The following is a 22,951-nucleotide window of genomic DNA, read 5'->3' on the forward strand; positions in this document are numbered from 1 at the left end:
TTAACATGCACACATTCCCTTTAACAGTATGCTGTATTCTTTCTGTCTGTGTGATTCATTTTTTACAATATTGAACAGTATGTTAGGTGAGCATTTATAGTGAAGCGAGCAATAAACCAGTTCGCCAATGTTAGCCCCTTGCAGGCCACCAGCACTTTATTTACCTGCATGTGCGCAGATACAGCTTCTTGCAGCTCCTGTTGGACATGGACCACCATTCCCAGCCAATGGGAGCTACAAGAGGTTGTACCTGCATACATGGAGGTAAGTAAAATGCTGGTTGTCTACCATGGATTAACCCTGGCAAACGGTGTCCCTCTTGCCCATCCATGATTTATAGCAACAGGTTGGAAAGTGTATACATTGGCAATTTATGAAATATATACTAAAGCAAATATTAGGCATGTGTACAAATAGTCTAATTTAAATTCATGAGCTGAGTTTGACTTGCTCTATAATAATTATATGTAACTTAGGGTAAGTCTAGACTACATGGCTCTGTCCTCCCGCCTCGGGAGGACAGGGTCGTGGGTTTGAATCCCGCCTCCCCCAGGATCGGGTCAGGTCGGGTGGGTTCGGGACGGCACGGGCGGCACTGGGGCAGGCAGGATAAAGGGCCGCCCTGCAGTAAACCTCATCCCACGAGGCATAACGGGGCAGTCGACAAATACCTTTAATGTCTACCGCAGAGCATCCAGACTAGCGTGCTGAGCTGACAAACAGCTGATCGGCTCAGCACTGCAGCCATTTTAATTTAAATGAAGCGGCAATTATTTAAATCGTTGCTTCATTTGGGTATATCTAGTAAACTAATCTATATGGCTCTGGCGACAGAGCCATGTAGTCTAGACATATCCTTATTGTAAAGCAGACCACAAAGTCAAATCTTTGTTTTATCAGCTAGTTATTTAAAAATTCAACTATCACTCATAATTAACAATTAATTGACCTTGTGAGTTTCCATGTTCATTGTCTCTTATTGACTTGGATACACATCTGGTATATTTGGAAGAAAAGTGATGTTGCCTTGAATAACTCTGTACATGCTTCCTGGGATCTGAAAGTCAAGTTGTGTTCTCCTTTCCAGTTTGTGCATCACCACCATAAGGGTGCCACAGATGGAGCACAGTTAACAGTTATGTCTATGCTACATAAACTCAGAATCTAGCTCATTGTTTGGCTATGCTGGAATAAGGCAGATGACACAGGATGTAGTTCAATTAGGCTGCAACTTTATTCTTAAATGTCCAGGAGTTCCTGATAGATAAAAGTACACAGGACAGGTAATAGATACCCAGGGAGATTCTGTCAATCATTCCCATTACCCAGTTTGGTCCCCAGCTAACCTGCTGCTGGGACATCATCATGTCTTCCCATTCAAATGCACATCAGAGGAGGCTATTAAAGAGGTGGGTTGCCTCCCTGCTGCACTAGAAATAGGAGCCCTCACCCCACCCTCCAGTTTCCCCCAATCCACTGTGGGGAAGCTGAAAATCCCTAATCTGATGGGAAAGAAAATATTCATTTCCCAGCTCTCCAAGAAAAGAGCAATCTATGCCCACAGAGAATCCTGACAAATCCCAGTATTTCATCACATCCATGGGTAGAAGGGTCCTGATCCAAGCAAAAGAAAGCTTTTCCTGCTCTGGCATGGAACTATATAGTTTCCCTCTCTTCTCATCAGATGGGGACAGTTGGGTCAGTGCCCCTTTGCTGACCTGGCCCACAGTTGTTGCAGAAAGTCTCTCCCTAGCTCTCTAGCTTTTAAAGAAATTGACACACTACACCACATATTAATCATAGTGATATAATTATGACGTAATTATAAAGCATCTTGTATAAAATATGTCATGTAAAGTGTCAATGAAAAGGTTATGATTTTATGATATGATTATCCTGTTTATATGCATTTATCATTTTTGCACCAGGAGTTATGCATATTGACTATGCATTTTTCACTGTGATCGTATTTCAAATATGCTTGCTCTTGATAACACCCACAAAGCTTTATATCAAGTCTATCTAGCACACTATAAAGGGCCTACTGAAGTTGAATGGCCCATCAACAAAGACAATTGGTCAAGGGAAAGGCTCGCCTCACCTATGAACTCTTCAGTCAGTATATGGATAATGGCTACCATAACTCATTGACGCATGCAAGGGTATGTGAGTAGATCAAGAAACACTGCACTCCACTTTAGTGTCTGTATTTTCCCACAAACTATGCTGGAGGCCTTGGCTTAAAACTAAGTAGTTCCCTCCACATGGCAAAAACTATAAACAAGGACGTCCCATCATTATGGGGCCTTACTACCCTATAACACAACACATGGAAACACCTTAGACAAAAAGACTAATGTTGGAAAACGGGGTTCCAGGAAGAAAAGAAAGCAGTCTGCCTCTGTATGGAAGCCTGTTAGACTGCTTGTTCCATCTGCTTGATTCACGTCTTATCATTGATTCAAATCCTAAATTTAGAGAACTTAGATGGTTCTTGTTTAATTTCTTATGGTAATCACCTTTGATCTGTATGCCACTACTTATAATCAGTTAATATCTATCTTTCTGAACTTAATAAATCTGGTTTATAAATTTTACCAAAAACAATGTGGTTTGGTTGAAGTGCCTGGGGAATCTGCTGAGGAATAGGGGCTCCCTCTCCACATCGAGGGAGGGCCAGACTAAGAAATAAACAGGACAAACTTTTGATCATGGTAAGACAGTACAGCATTGAGGTCCTATGCAGAGGGGAGGGGGAGAGGAAGGGAGGAAGAGGGAGGGAGCTAACTGGAATCTCTCTATTGTTAGTTCATAAATGGCCAAGGAGAAGCATTCATGAAACTGCAGCTCTGTGTATGCCTGCATGTGTAAAGGTCTGTGTGAGTGCAGGACTGGGAGTGGCCTGCAGCTTGTCACAGCAGCACAGTGAGAGAAGGAGTCCAAGCTGGCGAGTCAAAGGGCTCAGTGGTACCTTCCCATTTCCAGGTTGCACCATGGGCCCATTACAGAGGCCCACCCTTTTTCAATAAGCCAGACAATTGTCCCCACCCCTTAATGTCCAGTCAAATCCTTCTCCCAAAGATGGGTTGGTTATATATCACTAAGGCACTATGTTTTGTCACTACAGCAGTGGAAATGGCTCTCAACCGTACAACAAGAAGCCAATCTGTGAGTCAGAGGAAGCCATTTTTAAACAGCCACTTTTGTGACTACACTTTAAACATCAGGAGGAATAATATTTGTGAATTGACTTACGTTTGAACTTTTTCATTGGCCTCTTGTGAAGCTTCTAAAGCTTGCTGAAGCTTTAATTCCATGTTTGTTCGCTCTGTCATGGCTTGCTGCAGCTGGGTAGCTAGCTGCTCATTTTGGTGATATGTGATGGCTACAATATCCTCTCTGCTTTTCAGTGCATCTTCATATGTACTAAGAGTACAGTTAAACTGATCCTTAAGACTCGCTTCTTGGGATAGAGAATTGTGTAAACTGGGAAAACAAAACAAAAAAGATACATTTTATTGACTCACAGTATAAGGTTAGATAAGGTTAGTCTGGATTGCAAGAATACCACACTTAAATGATATTGATAGATTTAAAAATATTACACATATATCAATATAAATTAATTGTGAAACAAAATCTTTATTAGGTAACAAAACAGGAAGATTGGAAATGCAGAGACATACCACTAAGCTGGAAAAGCTTGTTATATTAATTTTGATCAGTTTTTAAAATAAAAATATATTTTAAAAGCTTCTTTTCAAGTATACAGACAGTATTTAAAAATTCCAAAAGAAAACAAAAGAAAAAATAGAATGCATTCCATAATCAAATCTTTAAAAATAAAATCTGTGCCACATTTAAGCATACCTTTTCTACAGGTTGCATAATAAAGTTGGATGTGTGATTTACAATAAACTGAATTAATTACCATGAATTATTGATTGTGCAATGGAAGATTCAGCTGTTTTCTCATTAAATATTGAAATAAGTGAGTAGAATGAAACAGAGGAATAAATTCTGATGCCCTTAATTCATTTTGAACAGCATCAGTTGCCCCACTGACTTTAATGGGATTGCTTGTGAAGTAAACTATTACTCAACTTGGGTAACGATATCAGAATATGGTCCAAAGGGAGTAAAAGTACAATGGAGTAAAACAAAATCATGAAATTAATGTGCTTTTCTGAAATATATTTTGCACAGGCTAGCTTAACTCTAAGCAACCTCAGTGTCAGCAATCTCAAATCCTTTCCTGATTTTGGTTTAAATAAGGTAGTAATATTTTTGCAAGGATAAACTGTTCCTAAAAATGTTTATTGGGCAGAAATATGTTACTTATCATCAGATGGTAATCACTGGGCCAATTCCATAGCCTCATGGAAATTACAAACCAGGGTGTGAATCTACAGTGCACTAGCTTACTGAGCACTAACTGGCCATGTAAATCCTGCAACCATGTGCTAAAAGTTCTGGAGTGTGCTTTGACATATTCCTGTGTAAAATGCTAAATAGAGAATGCCTTGCACTGACCAGGTAATGGATGAGACAGAAGGTCTACTCCATTTCTACTTTCCATTCCATCATTCATCTATGTGTGAAATGGGAGCAAAGGTAGAAGAAATTCAGGAAGCACATTTACAATAAAAGTGGTAGTAACAAAAATGTTATAATGAATAGATAGCTTATATCTTAATTTAGGATACACTACTTGGAGATGCTCAGATACTATGGTGATGAGTGCAGTATAAGCACCAATATAACACAGAACAGGATATTCTGGATTTGCTGCCTTAATTCTGAATTTCTCTGTGTGCATATGATTAGACTAGTTATACATTTTAAAGAGCCTCCAGACATGTGTATCTGTTATTTGCAATGCACACCCTTTCATATAATCTAAAATTTCTTTGCTTCTACATATGTGAGAAATGTATAGTCAATATTCATAACTCCAGATACAAAAATGATACATGCATATAAACAGGATAATCATATTCAGCAAATCATAACTTTTTCATTGACACCTTACATGACATATTTTATACAAATATGCTTGCTCCTTATAACACCCACAAAGCTTTATATCCAGTCTATCCAGCACATTGGGGAGGGCCTACTGAAATTGAATGGTCTGTCAACAAAGACAATTGGTCATGGGAAAGTGTATGTATACTAGAAATTGACAAAAGCTGTTACCATATCAATGAATATCATCCGAAGTCACATCAGAATGATGACTATGAAAATATCAACCATTCTTTCAAGTGTGTTATCCTATTCTCTTCTCTGAAATGCAGGGTGAATAAAACACTCCAGTCAAACCTTGCATCCAGGATGCTCGTGTGCAGTGGTGTATTTATTTTCCTTACTTTTTGTTATTACATTTATACAGAAAACATTCCCTCTCCCCGATAAGCTTTATAGAAAATCACATACAAATTAAACTATAATATACATGTATAAGTAAAATATTGATGAATTAATAGAAATCTAAAAGTTAAAAGTTAGAACATGGGTATGTCATTACACATAGCACCTGATGTAGTTTGCAAATGGTATGAAGCATCTATTCAATTAAATCCCGACATTTTGAAAATATCCATAATTTATGAAGGGACATGACAAATCCATAGAGTAGAGGCATTAAAATAATAAAATCATATTAGTAGTCCATCATATAAAATGTATGAATTGATGGTTTATTCTAGTGGGCAACTACTGAGCACTACTAGAAAAAGTTAACAGCAGCATTTGGAAGTAGTGCTAAAAGCTGCAAATTAAGGATGCTCCATTTTTACACTCTTTGGCCAAGATTTTCAAAAATGGGAGCCTAAAAGCTGAGCCCCTAAGGGTATATCTACACTGTGATGAGACACTTGCAGCTATTCTGTGCCAGGTGACTTGGGCTTCTGGGGCTCAAGCTAAGGGGCTGTGGTATAGATATTTGGCTCCAGACCAAGCCTGGATAGCTACACTACAATTAAACTGCCCTATAACTGGCACTGGCCAACTGCAGGTTTTTAACTGCACTGTAGATTAACTTAGTATTTAGATACCTAAACAAGTGACCTGTGTTCAAAAAGTGCTAAACATCCAACTTCACCATCACCTTGGCTTAGATGGGAGTGAATGGGTTTTTCAGCACTCGGGAATATCAAGCTGTTTATTTATATATCAAACTATTGATTTGGGAGCTTAATTTTAGACACCCACTTTGAAAATATTGGCCGAGAGATATTGTGTCTAAAGCTCTTGGTTACATGTTTGACTGCAGAGGTGACTGTGTTTTCGTCCTGGATAAAGTGATTCTGACATGTTATATACTGCAAGCCAGTCTAGAGGGCTATTGTATATACATGTAAGTTATTTTCATTGCCCCATTTTTTTCACTTCAGCCTATGTTTTATTAAAACCTTCTCTCCTTAGATAAGTGTATCAAGTGTAAGACCCAGCTGCTGTGCCTTCTCAGTATTCCTGACACCCTAATAACTTAGGATGACAGACCACACTGCATCTAGCAGGTCAGTTCTTAAGCCCAGAAGCAGCGGTAGCTGGGCTCCCTGTGCTCACCTTGTTGTAAACCCTGCTCCTCATTTGTTTCTCCATGGCTATAGCCCAGATCCTGCCATGAACCCAGTCTTATTCCAGTCCTGGCCCAGCCTTGCTTCTGCCTGACTCGACTCCTGTAATCTGGATCCAACCCTTAGCTCTGACTATTGACTTTGACTCTTTTCTTGACCCTTAGGTCTGGCCTTCATCCTTTGACTTCGCCTGTGATTCTTGACCCTGGTTCCTAATTTTGATTCTGAGTCACCCCTTGACTCTGACTTTTGGACTCTGACCACTCAGCCTGTATTACACTCTGACTGCTAGGCTTGGCCATATATGACCTCATCCACTGACATAGAATCATAGAATCCCAGGGCTGGAAGAGACCTCAAGAGGTCATTGAGTCCAGCCCCCTGCCCAAAACTAAATCAACCCAGCCAAAGCTTTGTCAAGCCGAGACTTAAAAACCTCTAGGGATGGAAATTCTACCACCTCCTAGGTAACCCATTCCAGTACTTCACCACCCTCCTAGGCTATGTCTAGACTGCAAGCCTCTTTCGAAAGAGGCTCTTTCGAAAGATACTTTCGAAAGAGCCTCTTTCGAAAGAGAGCGTCTAGACTGCACGTTGAACTTTCGAAAAAGCGGCTTGCTTTTTCGAAAGAAAGCATCCAGTGAGTCTGGATGCTCTCTTTCGAAGAAGCCCTATTTACATTGAAGAACGCCTTCTTTCGAAAGATGAACTTTCGAAAGAAGGAGTTCTTCCTCGTGAAATGAGGTTTACCGCCATCGAAAGAAAAGCCGCGTTCTTTCAATTTAATTTCGAAAAAACGCGGCTTGAGTCTGGACCCAGGGGAAGTTTTTTCGGAAAAAGGCTACTTTTCCCGAAAAAACCCCTGAGTCTGGACACAGCCCTAGTGAAATAGTTTTTCCTAATATCCAACCTAGCTCTCCCCCTCCCCGTAACTTGAGCCCATTGCTCCTCGTTGTGCCATCTGTCACTACTGAGAACAGTCTCTCTCCATCCTCTTTGGAACCTCCCTTCAGGAAGTTGAAGGCTGCTATCAAATCCCACCTCACTCTTCTCTTCTGCAGACTAAACAAACCCAAATCCCTCAGCCTGTCCTCATAGGTCACGTGTTCCAGCCCACTAATCATTTTGGTTGCCCTCCGCTGGACCCTCTCCAGTGTGTCCACATAGTTTCAATAGTGGGGGGCCCAGAACTAGACCCAATACTCCAGATGTGGCCTCACTAGAGCCAAATAAAGGGGAATAGTAGTAGTTGCTCATTCTTTTCCAACAATTATGTATTTACTGAATAAAATATTCATTTCTTTATAATTTTAGAGGAAAATTAATCCCAGATACACCATTTTGATGGTATAGATCTTAGGGATGTAAAATCCCATTTAACTGGTTAAAATCCCATTTAACATATTGTTTAACTGGTTAATCAATTAAAAGAAGGGCAGGTGGGGGGAAAGGCTAGATTGGCCCCCTCAGGCTGGGCTGGGGCACCACTCTTCATGGCAGGCCCCGTGGAGCTGGAGCCTAATAGATCTATGATATACAGGAGGCCACGTCTTAAGAACAATTCTTTCCAACACCCAAAATGTTTGAGAGTGAGAAAGGATCAAAGCTTTCTGCCTCTTGGGCTGCTGTAGCACATACACCTATCTCTTTCCTGGCTGATCTTGGATGTGATGGCTTCAAATAAAAGACTTGTCTGAACTGTAACGAGATAGGGAGGGGAGGTTTCAAAAACAGTTGTATGCCAGCTGTGCACTCCCCCCAACCACCTGCACAGCTAAGACTTATTCGCCCTCAATGTTACAGCAGAATCACGACTCTTCTAACTTGCACCAGCTAAAACAGTCTCCAAGGGGCTCTTACATTTGCTGGGAACCACTAGAGTATAGCAGTTCTTGGGCCGTGCCCCTTCCCAACTTAACCAGTATATCCCTGTAACCCTCCCTATTTGTTTATGGAATGTCCTGCACAAAGGGGTCCTGATCAATGTTTGGGCCTCCTACGTGTCATCAGAACACACACAAACAACCCCCAAACCAGATTTTGGAGAATCTTCAACTACCCATACAGGGCAGCTTTAGGGCACTTTTGCACTGCTGTTTCATGGCCAACTATCTAGCCTATTTGCTACATCAATGCATTACCTTTGTTCCATTGGTTGCATTTGGTTGCCTTCATGAGTCCTGAAATCTCTTATGTTCTTCAGAATTTATAACATTTTTGCATTTTGAACTTGGTGAAGAGAATCCTTGAGATAACCAGTGATTAACCAAAGTAGGATTTGAGGAGGTGAGGGAATAGTATCTCAAAGGGAATACGTTTCTTTGACAACCTGGTGTCAGATTTCTTCAGGCCTGAACCTATGAAATCTATAAGGCACCTGCATCTGAGCTATTTTGGCTGCAAAATAGGATTTCCTCTACAAGTACATGAGTTACTTCACGTGAATAATCTAATCCACATTGAAAGAAAAGCCTCCTTGGACACATTGAATCTAGTTAAGTACTCTTCAGAGTCAAACCTTTTTCTCCTGAGCAAGCTCATAACGGAGCAAGCCAACCGCCATTTTCAAACTTCCTGTAGGATACTGAATCAAGTTTCTCTGTGCAGGAGACAGCCTCCTCAAGGGGGTTAATTGCACACTGTGGAATGGACCCCAAAACAACAGAGGACTATCATAAACCTCACCACCTACTGTTCTAAGTGCTAGGCACATTTCTTTGACCTTGCTTTCTTCAATAATATAGCCACACTTATCTGTTGCTATATATATTATATTAAAAGACCAAAGCAAAATGCTTGACTGAACACACTTCTAACCTTGGGAACAGAATGAGAGAACAAACATGTGACAGATGTTGGTCACATTATTTAATGCACTACTTGGAGACGCTCAGATCCTATGGTGATGAGTGCAGTAAAAGCATCAATATAACACAGAACAAGATATTCTGGATTTGCTGCCTTAATTCTTAATTTCTGTTTCTGTGTGTGTATGATTAGACTAGTTATATATTTTAAAGAGCCTCCACATGCACGTATCTATTATTTGCAGTGGACACCCTTACATATAATCTAATATTTCTTTGCTTCTACATTTGTGGATTTTTGGTTTTCAGATTAGTAACTGCAATTGTTGTGGGTGCCCATTGATATTTATTACATTATACACCGACATTTTTCTGTGAGCAATCTGAATGTTTCTGATGAACATTAGCATAGAACTGGCTGTTCATAATCTTCATATGAAACAAAGTATACAGGATATTGTACAGAGAGAAAGTAGATGAGTTAATATTGTTAATTGGACCAAGTTATGTTGCTGATAAGAGACAAGCTTTTTAGTTTACACAGAGCTCTTCACCACCAGAAATGGGTCATATAAAAGCCTCACCTCATTACCTCACCCACCATTGCCTATCTAATATCCTGGGACCAATAAAACCATGACAACAACTGGGTAGTTGTGTACAGGGTTTGGTATAGACATTGGGACATATCATATTTGTGCATCCTTGAAACTCAAGACAATCCAGGCATGTTGCAGTCTTGCACCAATTGAGAAAAAGACAACTGTAATGGTGGAGTCATGCCCAACCTACACAGGGCACACTTCTATAGAAAGTATATAGAACAAAGAGCATGAAGCCGACCATGAATGAGGTTGGAATATGTAATTTTCAGGGATTTCAGAAGGCCAATTCCTTCCATACTGACTCTTACCACAGGAAAAGACTTAGAAGAGACTGTTTATGATGGAAGTTCATTCTGTGTGCCACTGAGGCTACATCATAGACATGTGACTCTGTTGCTACTGTTGCATCTCTGAAACACCCTTTCAAACTAGGTAAAATGTATCAATATGCAGAGTGGCTTTGAGCAGTATCGTTTTTGTTTCCCCATAAAAAGTTCTAGAATTTTTTTTACCTTTTATCTACTATTTATTGACAATTAGTGCAGTCTGGTCATCCTTAAATACCTGCCAATTATTTTGGGTAACTAAATAACTTTAACACATTAAATAGATACTGAAGTAACTTTATCTATTAATTGAAGGTACAATTGGCAAGTCGTTAAAAGTTACCTTAATAATTAAAAGAGATGTTTATGATGGTATCTATGTTTTCACATTTACAATCTACTAGATAAACCTGATTATTTTACACATAAAGGGCTAAGTTAACAGCTGCATCAGACCAGAGCTTAGGCTGATGGGTAAAATCCAGCATTAAGTGAAAGTTAACTTCAGCTGGCTTGTGGAGGCCACTGCATTAATTAGAACTATTAGAGGCCAACATAGAGTGTCACTGCCCCCTACATAAGGAAATCTTTGTGAATGGATCGAGTAAAGCCAGCTATACTGGCTACATGTCAATGGAGAATTTGCCTAAGCCAAGGGTTTATAGCAGCATAAAGTATCTGGAATGGGTTTGAGGATCAACCCCCAATTGTTTAAAAACATTATTTTAAAAAAATATATTTATTTTGTGTGTCTAAATACACCAGTTTTAAAAGCAGTTCACATTTTTGCTAAAAACTGAACATATTTTTTTAAAAAAACCCTTGATTATATTTAAAATATTACAGATATTTTTATGCAAATTTAACTTGGTAGAAAATAAAAAAAGCAATAGATATTACTCTCCTTTATTTATCCTTATGATGAGCCTGATTCTCCAAACTCTTTTTCACTGATGTGAGGATCAAATCCCAGAGCTGCATCCAATGAGGTATTAACTGTGTTCTGAGGGCACACATTTACACTGCAACATTATTTCGAAATAACTAGCATTATTCCAAAATAACGTAGTCCGCAGGCAGTTATTTTGAAATAATGTTGAAATACTATCAGGCTGGAGGACTTCTTACTCTGACTCCTGTAAACTTCATTGTTCGAGGAATAAGGGAAGTTGGAGGAAGAATGCTCCATTTTGAAATAAGTGCTGTGTAGACTCTCCCTATTTTGAAATAAGCTGTGCAATTGACATAGCTCAATTTGTATAGCTTATTTTGAGTTAAACCCTGCAGTGTAGCAACACCTAGGGTGCAAAGGCTCCTCAATTCTTACTGACTTTTCTGGATGTTGAAAGTGCACAGCAAATTGCACGTTTGGACCTTGCTTCTCTTGCTGGCCAGGGCCCAGCACCATGTCATATGTGGTTGGAGGCTTTAATAATCTGTGCCATCTTGGTTGTTTGACTTTACATCTGAATACCCCCCTAAGAAAATCAAATGGAAACTACATACAGAGGAAATAAGCTTTGCTTTTAGGAGTTGCACATTAAAAATAAAGGGCACAAACAAAATCATCCCTATGTTTATGAATAGTTTTAAAGATTATTTTTTTAAATAGTACAAGCCCTCCCTGAAAAAGAGTTGCCTGTCTATGGTATCATATCACTATGCTGTATTTCTTAAACAGCAAGAATAATAAACATGAAAGGAATAAGAATCCTGCCTCTGAAAACTGAAGTACCCAGTAAAGTGTCCACTCAGTTGAAAGTGATACTTATGATATATCAGCAATCTGATAACACTGGAACGTATTATAACACAGGCAGAATCACTTTAAAAAAGTTAAACTTAATGACCACACTGTGCTATTTACTTTTATTTTCATCTCCAGGGAATACTGTTTACCTTGCTTTAAAAACTGTATGAGTCATTGTTATGGGCCTTTTTTAATTAGTTTGAAGGAAATAGTCATTTGGGAGAGACAGCGGAAATCAATTCTGATTCGATATTGATAGCTACTGTGCGAAGTAAACCGCGTGCCCTCTCTAATTAAATGTAAACATGTTCAGTTCTGAAGTCCAACAGCAATGACAACAACCACTAGCAAGGATTGCTTAAGCACTGATCAACTGATTCTCCTGAACCTTTTGTGCATAGTGAAGGTGCGCTTGTGCAATCTGTAGCAGGGTGAATGCCAGTTGTAACTGACTTTATTTTAGGTCATCTTCAGAGAAAAGAATTGACAAGAATGTGGAGTGTTCTGTAATACCTCAAGTTACTCATTAACTATGTCCTTCTGATAGCTAATCAATAGCATTGCATGGAGCCAAACACACTGCACTGAACTGCCCCTCTTCCAAAAGCCAAGTCTTGGTAAATATTTAATGGCAGTAAAGGTGTTTTGACCGTTATCAAACTGATATGCTAAAGAACTCTTAAAAGAAATTTTATCTTGCTTCTCTCTGCATAAATAATTTGTGCTGTCACCATACAATCCTCATGCAAACGCACTTACATTAATGCATTTGAATCAGTGCTTAGGAGAGAGAATATTGAGTTTCACTTCATGTGGTGAAATAATGAAAATAGCTTTGCTGTCACAAAATAACAATGAAAAAATCAAAAAGTTTACTTCCTTGGTAAAATGCCAGCTTCAAATACACAGCAAGCAACCCAACCCTTTATACTGCAGTAGTAAATACTGCACCAGACTTGTTCAAAACCTGTTATACAAGTGCACGCTTGAGGTTCTCTGACAAGGTTTCACTTGTTATAGAATCTCCATGACCCTCTAGAATTAGAACACTCCTGTATTTTCATCTCTTATCCAATATAGGGGACAAAAATATCCAGTTTTGAACAACTGCCCTAGAACCCGCATATTTTTATTTTCCACCACCATCCCATACAGTGGATATGTCCCCCCACCCTGCCTGAATTGGAAATGCCCTTAGCCATTGAATCTCATTAGGAAATCTTCCATTTGTTGTTTTTTCTCTATACAAGTAGCACATACATAATTTTTCAAGCAGATAAACACTTAAGTCCTAAAACAATATAAGTGTGTGGGCTGACTGGTACACCTACCCAGTACCCAGCTGATTTCAAAGGGGTTTACACAGGAACATCAATGTGCTATATAATGTAGGATCCAGGTCTTAGACATTTGTCTATTTCAGGATCTGACCATCGGGTAAACCTATGTGTGTTTGAAGACACTATTTCATCAATGCAGACTAGTTTTTTTCTAGGAAAATCACTGTGGAATATAACACTGAAAATGCTTCCAGCTTTGAAATTTTCAATGCTGTAACACTAAAGAAGCATGAGCCCTTATATTTAGAAAACACCTCTTCACTGTTCTAGGAGCAAGATGTTTGTAGGGTTCTAGATGTCCTAGTAGCAATAAACCTAATCCCTTTGCCCCACCCCTTACTCTGCCTCCCTCCAAGTCCTTGTCCCCTGCCTAGTCCATCCCCTCTCTCTCTGTTGATTGCTCTTCCCACCCTCACACAGTCATTTTCACTGTGCCAGGGCAGGCGATTGGGTTTTGGGTGGGGGCGAGGATTCTGGATAAGGGTGTGGGCTCTGATGTGGGGCAGTGGATGAGGTTTTGGAGAGCAAAAGGGGGCTCTATGATGGAGCTGAGGGGTTCAGCGTGTGGAAGGGGGCTCACGCTGAGGCAGGGGGTTAGGGTGCAGGGGACAGGATGAGGGCCCCAGCTGGGAATGAAGGCTCTGGGGTGTGGCTGGGGATGAGAGGTTTAGAGGGTAAGAGGGGGAATCAGGGCCAGGGTAGGGGAATGTGTGAGGACTGTGACTGGAGATGCAGACTCTGGAGTGGTCTGGGGATGAGGGGGTTGGTGTGGGGGCTCCATGCTGGGATGGAGGAGTTTGGAGTGCAGCAGAGGGATCGGGGCTGGGACGGGGACTGGAGTGATGTAGGTAGAAGGGTGCACTGGGTTGGGCCAAAGGGATTCAGAAGGGGGAAGGGGCTCAGGGCTAGGGCACAGGCTCAGGGATGCAGGCTCCAGGTGGCGCTTATCTCAAACAGCATTATGTCCCCCCTCAGGCTCCTTGGTGGAAGCACCGCCCGGTTTTCTGCATGCTACCCTGTTCATAGGCACCAATCCTAGTTCCCTTTGGCCGTGGTTCCCAGCCAATGGGAGCTGCAGCACCGGAACTTGCAGCGTGGGGGTAGAGTGTGCAGAAGCCCCTGACTGTTGCTAGTCCTATGAGCTGATGGAAGGATATGCTGCCACTTCTGGGAAGCAAACGGCAGGCGGGGAGCCTGTCTTAGCTCCACTGCACCACCAACTGGACTTTTAATGGCTAGGTCAGTGGCACTGATCAGAGGCACAGGGGTTCCTTTACAACTGGGCATTCAAGTCGAAAACCAGACACCAGTTCAACCCTCGCTGTTCAACAGATAAAAAAAAATATTAATTCATTATATTTTGGAATTATTCCAGTATAATCATGCACCCCAGAGATTCTAAATAAATAATAACCAAGGAAGAAAACAATATTAATAAAATAATAAAAACTATAAATTAATCAAGCAATAACAAAGTGTGGGACATTAAATAGCAATGAATGACTAATTGTAGAAAGGAAATCATTGTCATTGAATGCTTTGCAGTTAATACATTATTATTGTTATAGATCAAGTCAAAGAAAATATTTGTCAATAATGAAATGATGGATATCATGGTTTGGGTATTTAGCCACTGGGGTGGCTAAATCTGACACTGAAGGAGCAATGTACTTGCTGTGGATTGGACTGGTTTCTAGCACTGCTTTCTAGCAACATCAATCCTGAAAGGGGGATGGCAGGAGTCTCTCCAGATGGAGAGAATAAAAAAAGAGGGAAACATTCTTCGAAGCTAGGCTGCCTCAAGAGATACTGAGTTTGAGGCAGAGAGGATCAGTGAGTGGGCTGAGCATCCCAGAAACAGGGTCTCAATGGACTTTTTCACTAAAATGGTTTTTAAAATGCTCTGCATGGCATTTCATCAGAAGCGTTACTGAAGATGTTACAGGAGTACTTCATTTACAGAAAACCCTTTGATAATAATGTTAATGTTTTCAGTAAAAACAAAATCTCCCAACAATAAGTGTCTGTTCTGAATCCTTCAAAACAAAAATAACTTTGAAATGTTGGTGTTTTTTCCCAATTCCCCCCCTCCACACCTTTTTTCACTCAGCTCTATCAATAAAATCGGGTCCCAAAGATACAGAAAGTTCTGATAACAGGCTGTGTGGACTGTTTCTGAGGGTTTATCTTCACTGCCATGCTGCACTGATATAATGCATCTGATCAAGACATGCTAAGTCAATGGGAGAGTTCTCTCATTGATGTGATTACTCCACCTCAATGAGAGGCAGAAGCTATGCTGGTGAGAGAACATCTTTGGCTGACACAACATGCTGTAGACACTGCTTTACGTTGATGTAACTTACACTGATCTGGGTGGCTTTTTTATACCTCTAAGCAACATAAATTAATCAACTTAAGTAGTAGTGCAGACAAGCCCTTAGAAGAATCCCCTGTCCAAAGGCATGCAATGAAGATCAACTGCATTGTAATCCATATATTTTACTAAGGGCCTGCCCCGCCAAACTTTTGCTCATAGAAGTAGCTCCGTTAAATCGACATATAGACCCATGAAACAAAGACAGCGGAAATACCAGCTCAGAGTGATGAAAGAGCGGGAAATCCATGGGAAATCTAATTTGTTAAAAGTCGATTCATCAACATATCAGCAATTACTGAGACAATTGGCAGGCTTGTCTGGGCCAATCCCCTGAACACTTATTTGAAGACCTGGGGAGGGAGAAAGGTCTTGTGGTTGAAGTGAGGGAGGAGGACTCAAGAGATGTGTGTTTAATTCCTGGTTCTGCCACAAGCCTTCCATGTCATTCTGGACAAGCCACAGACTCTTTGGGGTTGAGTTTTTCTTCTTGAAATGAGGAATAACATTTCCTTTCTCTCACATGTCATCTGTCTGGCTCATGTAGATTATAAGCTTCTGAGGCAAGCACGGTCTCTTCCTGTGTATATGCACAGCACCTAGCATATGAGGGCCCTGACTGTGGCTGGGGCTTTTAGGAGATACTATAGTACAATTTATTATTAACAATGAGAAGACCTGAAGATCAAATTCACTTTAGGATCTGGGCCTAAGGCACTCAAATGTAGCTTACAGGATATGAACTCAGCCTGCCACTGCTTGAGAAAATCAAAGGAGCAGCAGCAGCAGCTGACACCAGGAAGTAAATGTTGGAAGGGGACTGAAAACAGATTTTGTATCCTGGAGCTTATAAGTCAGTTGCTCTCATTTCTTTTCTCTTTTTTTTCCTGCTGAGTCTGACTATTGAGCTATTTAAATGATGTGGGGAAAAACCTATGCTGTAATGTACTGTAAGCAGGTCTGAGTTAAGAGGAAGACATACTATATGTACTTAATGAGGAAGGATTCTGATGAAAAACTGTAGGTCACTTCTCCATAACCTGCAGATAAAATAAAATTTAAGGAAGCTTGTTCATTGCCTTAAACAAATGGCTAATTATTTTGGGAGAATATGACAAGGAAGTTGAATGTAGGATCCCTCTGCAATCTAGCCAACATAGCATGCACTGCAGTTCTTTTGGGAAAGGACAAGGGAAAAAGCAAAGTATGAACATCACCTAAAATAGGGCTGCCAACTTTTTATTTGCATAAATCAAACACCCTAGTCTGCCCCTTCCCTGAGGTTCTGCCCCTCTGCTCACTACACTCCACCCTCCTTTAGTGGCTCACTCTTGTGATGTGGGAGGGAGAGAAGGCTTTAATCAGGTGTGTGGGTTCTGAGATGGGGCCAGACATGAGATGTTGAAGTGTGGGAGGGGACTCTGGGCTGGAGGCTGTGGGGCGGGGCCAAGGTATTCAGAGTGCCAGGGAAGAGTGTTGGGGAACAGGAGGAGTCTCCGGCTTTGGACCATGGGGTTGACGCTCAGGTTTGGGGTGCAGGGTTACCTCAAGTGGCTTCTGGTCAGAAGGCACAGAGGGGTTAAGGCAGGCTCCTTGCTTGTCCTGACTCTGTGCTGTGCCTAGGAAGCAGCTGGCAGATCCAGCTCCTAGGCAGGGGATCATGAGGCTCTATGCGCTGCTCCTTACCACAGACACACTCATGAAGCTCCCACTGGCCATAATTCCCAGGCATAGCTTGGCGCCAGGCACGTTGGGACCAGCCTATCTTAGCACCTATAGCACTGCCAACCAGAGTATTAACAGCCTGAGGTGCTGACTGGAGCTGGTAGGATCTCTTTACAACCAGGTATTCTAGTTGAAAACGGGATGCCTGGCAACTGTACCTTAAAATGTACACCTTTTGAATTAGGATTTTGCTTTTCTTTTTTAGAATTATAAAACCACGCCAGATGTACAACTGAAATCATATCACAGGCCACTTGTTTTACCATTACAGCTAAAACAGAAGTAGGAAGATGGGTTTCTTATCAGGCTCATTTGGTCAGCCAGAGTTAAAGTTCTCCCTTTTTAAAGGGAAGAACACAGGTCCTTTGCATCTCTCTCCAGGATCTGAATTTGCTTTAGCCTGTGGAAATCACTGTGGCAGAATATTCCTGAGGCAAACATCACATTAAGTCAGATGAGCTTGGATAGAATTACAATCCTTTAAGTCTTGTAGGTCTAGGAGACTAAAATAAGGAGGAAGCAGGAGGAAAGGGGCAGGGAATGGGAAGAGGGGTTGAGCACAACTCCCCATCTCTGCTAAAAGCGCTCTTCCTCCCCTTGGCTTGCACTCCCCTACAGCTCTCCTTTCTCCTGGCCTACTGGGAGGAGAGCTATCATCCTGTTTCAAGCTACTGTCTCCAATAGCAGATCTCTTTTGGCTGGGCCCTGGGTATAATACAATTAGATGCATTATGGAAAACTCTACTCCTTGCCTTAATCTTTCATGAATGGCCACAGTTAGTACATGGACACCAGACTAAAAGGAACAATTCTGATGCTTCTAAAAGCATTTAAAAAATCCAAAAAGAGGGTCAATATGAAACAATTATTTCAGGAATAAGAACCACTAAAAATCTAAATGCTTGGCATCTGACATTAACCTAATTTACCCCCTAGCAGCCAAGCAATGTCTGTGACATAATTCCTCTAAGGGCGTATTTCGAACTCTTGTGCAGGCCTCTTATACTAAGGGGAGGTGCACAGCTCAGAGCTCATGAATCAAGTTGATAACATTCCCCTAAGTTATTGTTTTATGGATAGTGGGTGAATTGGTGTCATTCCTCTGTTCAGTCAGGAGTTAAAACATGTATAGCAATTCCTTATTTTCACAATATTCCTTCTGTCAAAGATAATCATGAGAACAGTTCCCAGCTAGCTAAACCTGAAATACAGGTTTTGTTAATAAAAAAATGCATGACTTAATTAATGAAATGGATCTATTAAGACTGTCCCCCAATCCACTATGGCTGCCCCACCTACTGCTGAACTTCATATGACCTATTTTATGCAAAAAGAATTGTAATAACTTGTACTAAAAGCTATTACAGAGGAGAGGTTGCCACAAAGATAAAGTATGACTCAGAAATGCCTACGATGCCCCTAGAGGAAAAAGCTTAGCAAATTTACCTTTAAGTAGGATTTACTTTTACAGTGAATAAATGGTTGACATAACTTTGTTAAACTGTGTACTTATTTCATCAGCAGTAATTATATTTGGATATTTATAAATACTTGATTATATTGCTTGTGCATCCAATTCAGAAATAAATGTCCATAAAACTCACAGATATCCAAACTGACATCATCTTCCTTTCCAAATGCAAAGAGATGGACATCATCCCTAACGGCCTAAGGGTGAAAAACCCACTACAATCTACATACCCTATGGATTAAAGCCAGCGATTATGCCACACACTCGCAAAAAAAATAAGGAACCACCTTATCAGCATTCTCTACAACAAAAAATCAAGGAGAAGCTCTCTACATTAGAAACTATCATAAAAAAACAAGCCTCCACACACATTTCACCTTTTCCAGACTATTCAACAAACCACCTACAAGGACCACTTCATCTCCCTTCCCGCGGACTCTCCTTCTGCCCCACCACATGTACAAATATGATTCAGTTCTGTGGGGATCTGGAATCCTATTTTCACCGCCTTTGCCTGAAGGAATATTTCTAATACACCGATATACAACATACTGACCTCACTGTTCCCCCCGCCAATCCCACAAGAGGAAGGTTTCTATATGAACCCCCATCAATGGACATAACAAAAGTCTTGATTTCTACATCGACTGCTTCTGCAAACACGCTTGACCTGACATTATCAGCAAACAACATATAACATACAACCTAATGCAGAATGCAATGCTATTCACAGCCTCAAAACCAATCCTAACATAATAATCAAAGAGGCCGACAAAGGAGGCACTGTAGTCATCATGAATGGGACAGATTATGAACAGGAGGCGAACAGACAACTCATTAATACCAGATTGTACAGGCCTCTCTCCTGTGACTCCACTAAGGAATGCCAAAAAAACCATGAAAAAACTGCTCATGAAACTCCCTGATGCTGCTCAGGAACAAATTTACGCTAACACCCCCCATAATTCCCGACCAGGAACTTTCTATCTGCTACCCAAAATACACAAACCTGGTAATCCTGGATGGCCCATCATCTCAAGCATTGGCACACTCACCACAGGATTATCTGGCTATATCAACTCCCTCCTCAGACCCTATGCTACCAGCACTTCTCGCTATCTCCGCAACACCATTGACTTCCTGAGGAAACTTCAAAACATCAGTAATCTTCCTGAAAATACCATCCTGGCCACCATGGATGTAGAAGCCCTTTACACCAACATTTCACATGAAGATGGATTAAAGGCCTTCAGGAACACCACCCTGATAACAACACTGCACACCTGATTACAGAGCTCTGAGACTTTGTCCTCACCCACAACTACTTACAATTCAGAGACAATTTCTATCTCCAAGTCAGCGGCCCGGCCAGGGGTACTTGTCTGGCACCACAATATGCCAATATCTTTATGGCTGACCTTGAACAACGTTTCCTCAGCTCTTGCCCCCTAACGCTCCTACTTTACTTATGCTACATCGATGACATCTTTATCATATGGACCCACGGGAAAGAGACTCTTGAAGAATTTCACATGGATTTCAACAACTTCCATCCCAAGATCAAACTCAGCCTGGACTAGTCCACATGAGAAATCCACTTCCTGGACACTATAGTACAGTTAAATAATGGGCAAATTTTCACGACCCTATACCAGAAACCAACCGACCGTTACACTTACCTTCATACCTCCAGCTTCCATCCCAGACACATTTCTCAATCTATTGTATACAGCCAAGCCCTAAGATACACGCGGATTTGCTCCGACCCCACAGACAGAGATAATCACCTACAGGATCTTTACAGAGCATTCCTAAAACTGAAATACCCATCTGGAGAAGTGAAAAAACAAATTGACAGAGCCAAAAAAGTACCCAGGCATGACATGTACTACTTCAAGACAGACCCAAAAGAGAAAATAACAGAACTCCACTTGTTATTACCTACAGTCCACAATTCAGACCCCTCCAGCACATTATATGAAATCTACAACCCATCTTGGAACATGATCCCTCACTCTCAGAGGCCTTGGGAGAAAAGCCTATTCTCGCTTACAGAAAACCCCCCACCTGAAACGAATTATTTCCGGTAACCATGCCACACAACCACATCATAAGCACCAGGAACCCAGCCTTGCAACCAAAAACAATGCCAACTCTGTCCACATATCTATACTAGTAAATTCATCACTGGAGCCAACAACAAACTACCAAATCAAAAGGTCATTTGACTGCACATCCAATAATTTGATCTATGCCATCAAATGCCAGCAATGCCCCACTGCTATATATATTGGACAAACTGGACAATCTCTGTGGGAAAGAATCAATGGACACAAATCAGATATACGTAAAGGGAACATACAGAAACCTATTGGGGAACACTTTAATCTTTGTAATCACTGTTTAAAAGCTCTTCAAGTGGCTGTCTTGTCACAAACCAATTCTACTAGCCAGATACACAGAGAAACATTGGAATTTGTGGAGTTCATCCACAACTTCAATTTACATGCTAATGGACTCAATCATGATGAAAGTTGGTTGGGGCACTACCTACTCAACAGCCATTGAAAGTGCAAACTGCTCTTTGTGTAGACTCTTGTCAGGAAGGATACTATCAATTGACTTTGATTCTTATCTGCTTAATTTTAACTACCCAATCTTCAGATACTTACTGATTCCCAATAGCTCCCTGTCTCCCACTCCCTCCTTTTTTTCCCTCCCCCCTCCTATTTATTTTGGGTCTGCACATCCTGAACTCATCATAACTCCGGTCATCTGAAGAAGTGGGCTATGCCCAAGAAAGCTCTACATGTTTTGTTAGTCTATAAAGTGCTACCAGACCATTTGTTTTATTCAAATAAAGTCCTCTACAATAAAACTCCTCTACAATAATCCCCAAAAGTAGAACCATGACATTGATAGCATTTTGTTTTCAATTTATACATATTTACTTAAATATGTAAGTTCAGGATCTTTAAACCTAAAAACAATTTGCCTGTTTTGTCCCAGCAAGTATTACTCTGCAGTAACCTACTCATTTTACAAGTTTTTTATTTCTCGTCTAGCCATCCCATGCTAAACTGGTTTTCAAATCCACCTCCATCAACATTGGCAGGTTCAACCTCTCCTCTCAAATCATTTTTTCCCCAATAATGTCCTATCACACTACTTGGAAAAGAAAAAGAACCATCTATCTACATAAACCAAGTGCTACATATGTTCATGCACTGACCATGAATACTTTCCAGTCTGGCACTTATACAATAATAGGGCTCACCTATTCAGACTGCAGATGTTCTTTCTCTATCTCAGAACAACACTGTATTTCAAATGGGATGGTTCCAAACACTCCTTGTCTGTATGTAGAAGAAATATTAGACATATCTGGGAATAAATTCTCAGTCCAACTGCTGGATGCCATAAGCCCTCCCATATGTATGATGGTGAGCTGACACCTCCCATCCTTTGATTGAAATTTGTATCTTGAGACTAATCTAGAAAAAACCAGAGGACCTGTTGGTCACTAAGCACTGCATGTAGTAATTGGTCTTTCACAGTGCATCAATTGTGGAAAACTGGATGCAGAGCAAGAGCCACCATAGAATACTTTTCTTACCCCTGCCTAAATTGTAGCAGGGAGTCTTATAATTAATACTTACATTACTGTGCCCTCACAGTAGTTTCTGAAGATGGATGTCCCATTATTGAGATGCAAAGAGATAAAGAACAATATTTTCAAAAGTTGCCTCTGATTCTGGATGCCCAACCGGAGATTTCCTGGGTGTGATTAGTACTGGGATGACTACTGAACAACTCTGAACAGGCCTAATGTGTCCATCAATGGCTATTAGCCTGGATGGGTAGGAATGGTGTCCCTAGCCTCTGTTTGTCTGGAAGTGGAAGGGATCACATGAGGATTACCTGTTGTGATCCCTCCCTCTGGGGCATCTGGTATTGGCCACCTTT

At 40.9% G+C, this 22,951-nt stretch overlaps 1 protein-coding gene across 4 annotated transcripts in view; it reads right to left on the reverse strand.

The window, feature by feature from the left end:
- The window catches only part of MIPOL1 (mirror-image polydactyly 1), a 303,297-nt gene that overhangs the window by 37,664 nt on the left and 242,682 nt on the right, over positions 1-22,951 (reverse strand). For all 4 annotated transcript variants that reach the window (XM_075926916.2, XM_075926909.2, XM_075926913.2 and 1 more), the window contains one exon: positions 3,256-3,486. In XM_075926916.2, the coding sequence (XP_075783031.2) occupies positions 3,256-3,486 (231 nt within the window). The remainder of the gene's footprint in view (positions 1-3,255; positions 3,487-22,951) is intronic.

The sequence above is a fragment of the Pelodiscus sinensis genome, chromosome 5 (genome assembly GCF_052426305.1).
Source record: "Pelodiscus sinensis isolate ZL-2025 chromosome 5, ASM5242630v1, whole genome shotgun sequence".
NCBI classification, from domain to species: domain Eukaryota; kingdom Metazoa; phylum Chordata; order Testudines; family Trionychidae; genus Pelodiscus; species Pelodiscus sinensis.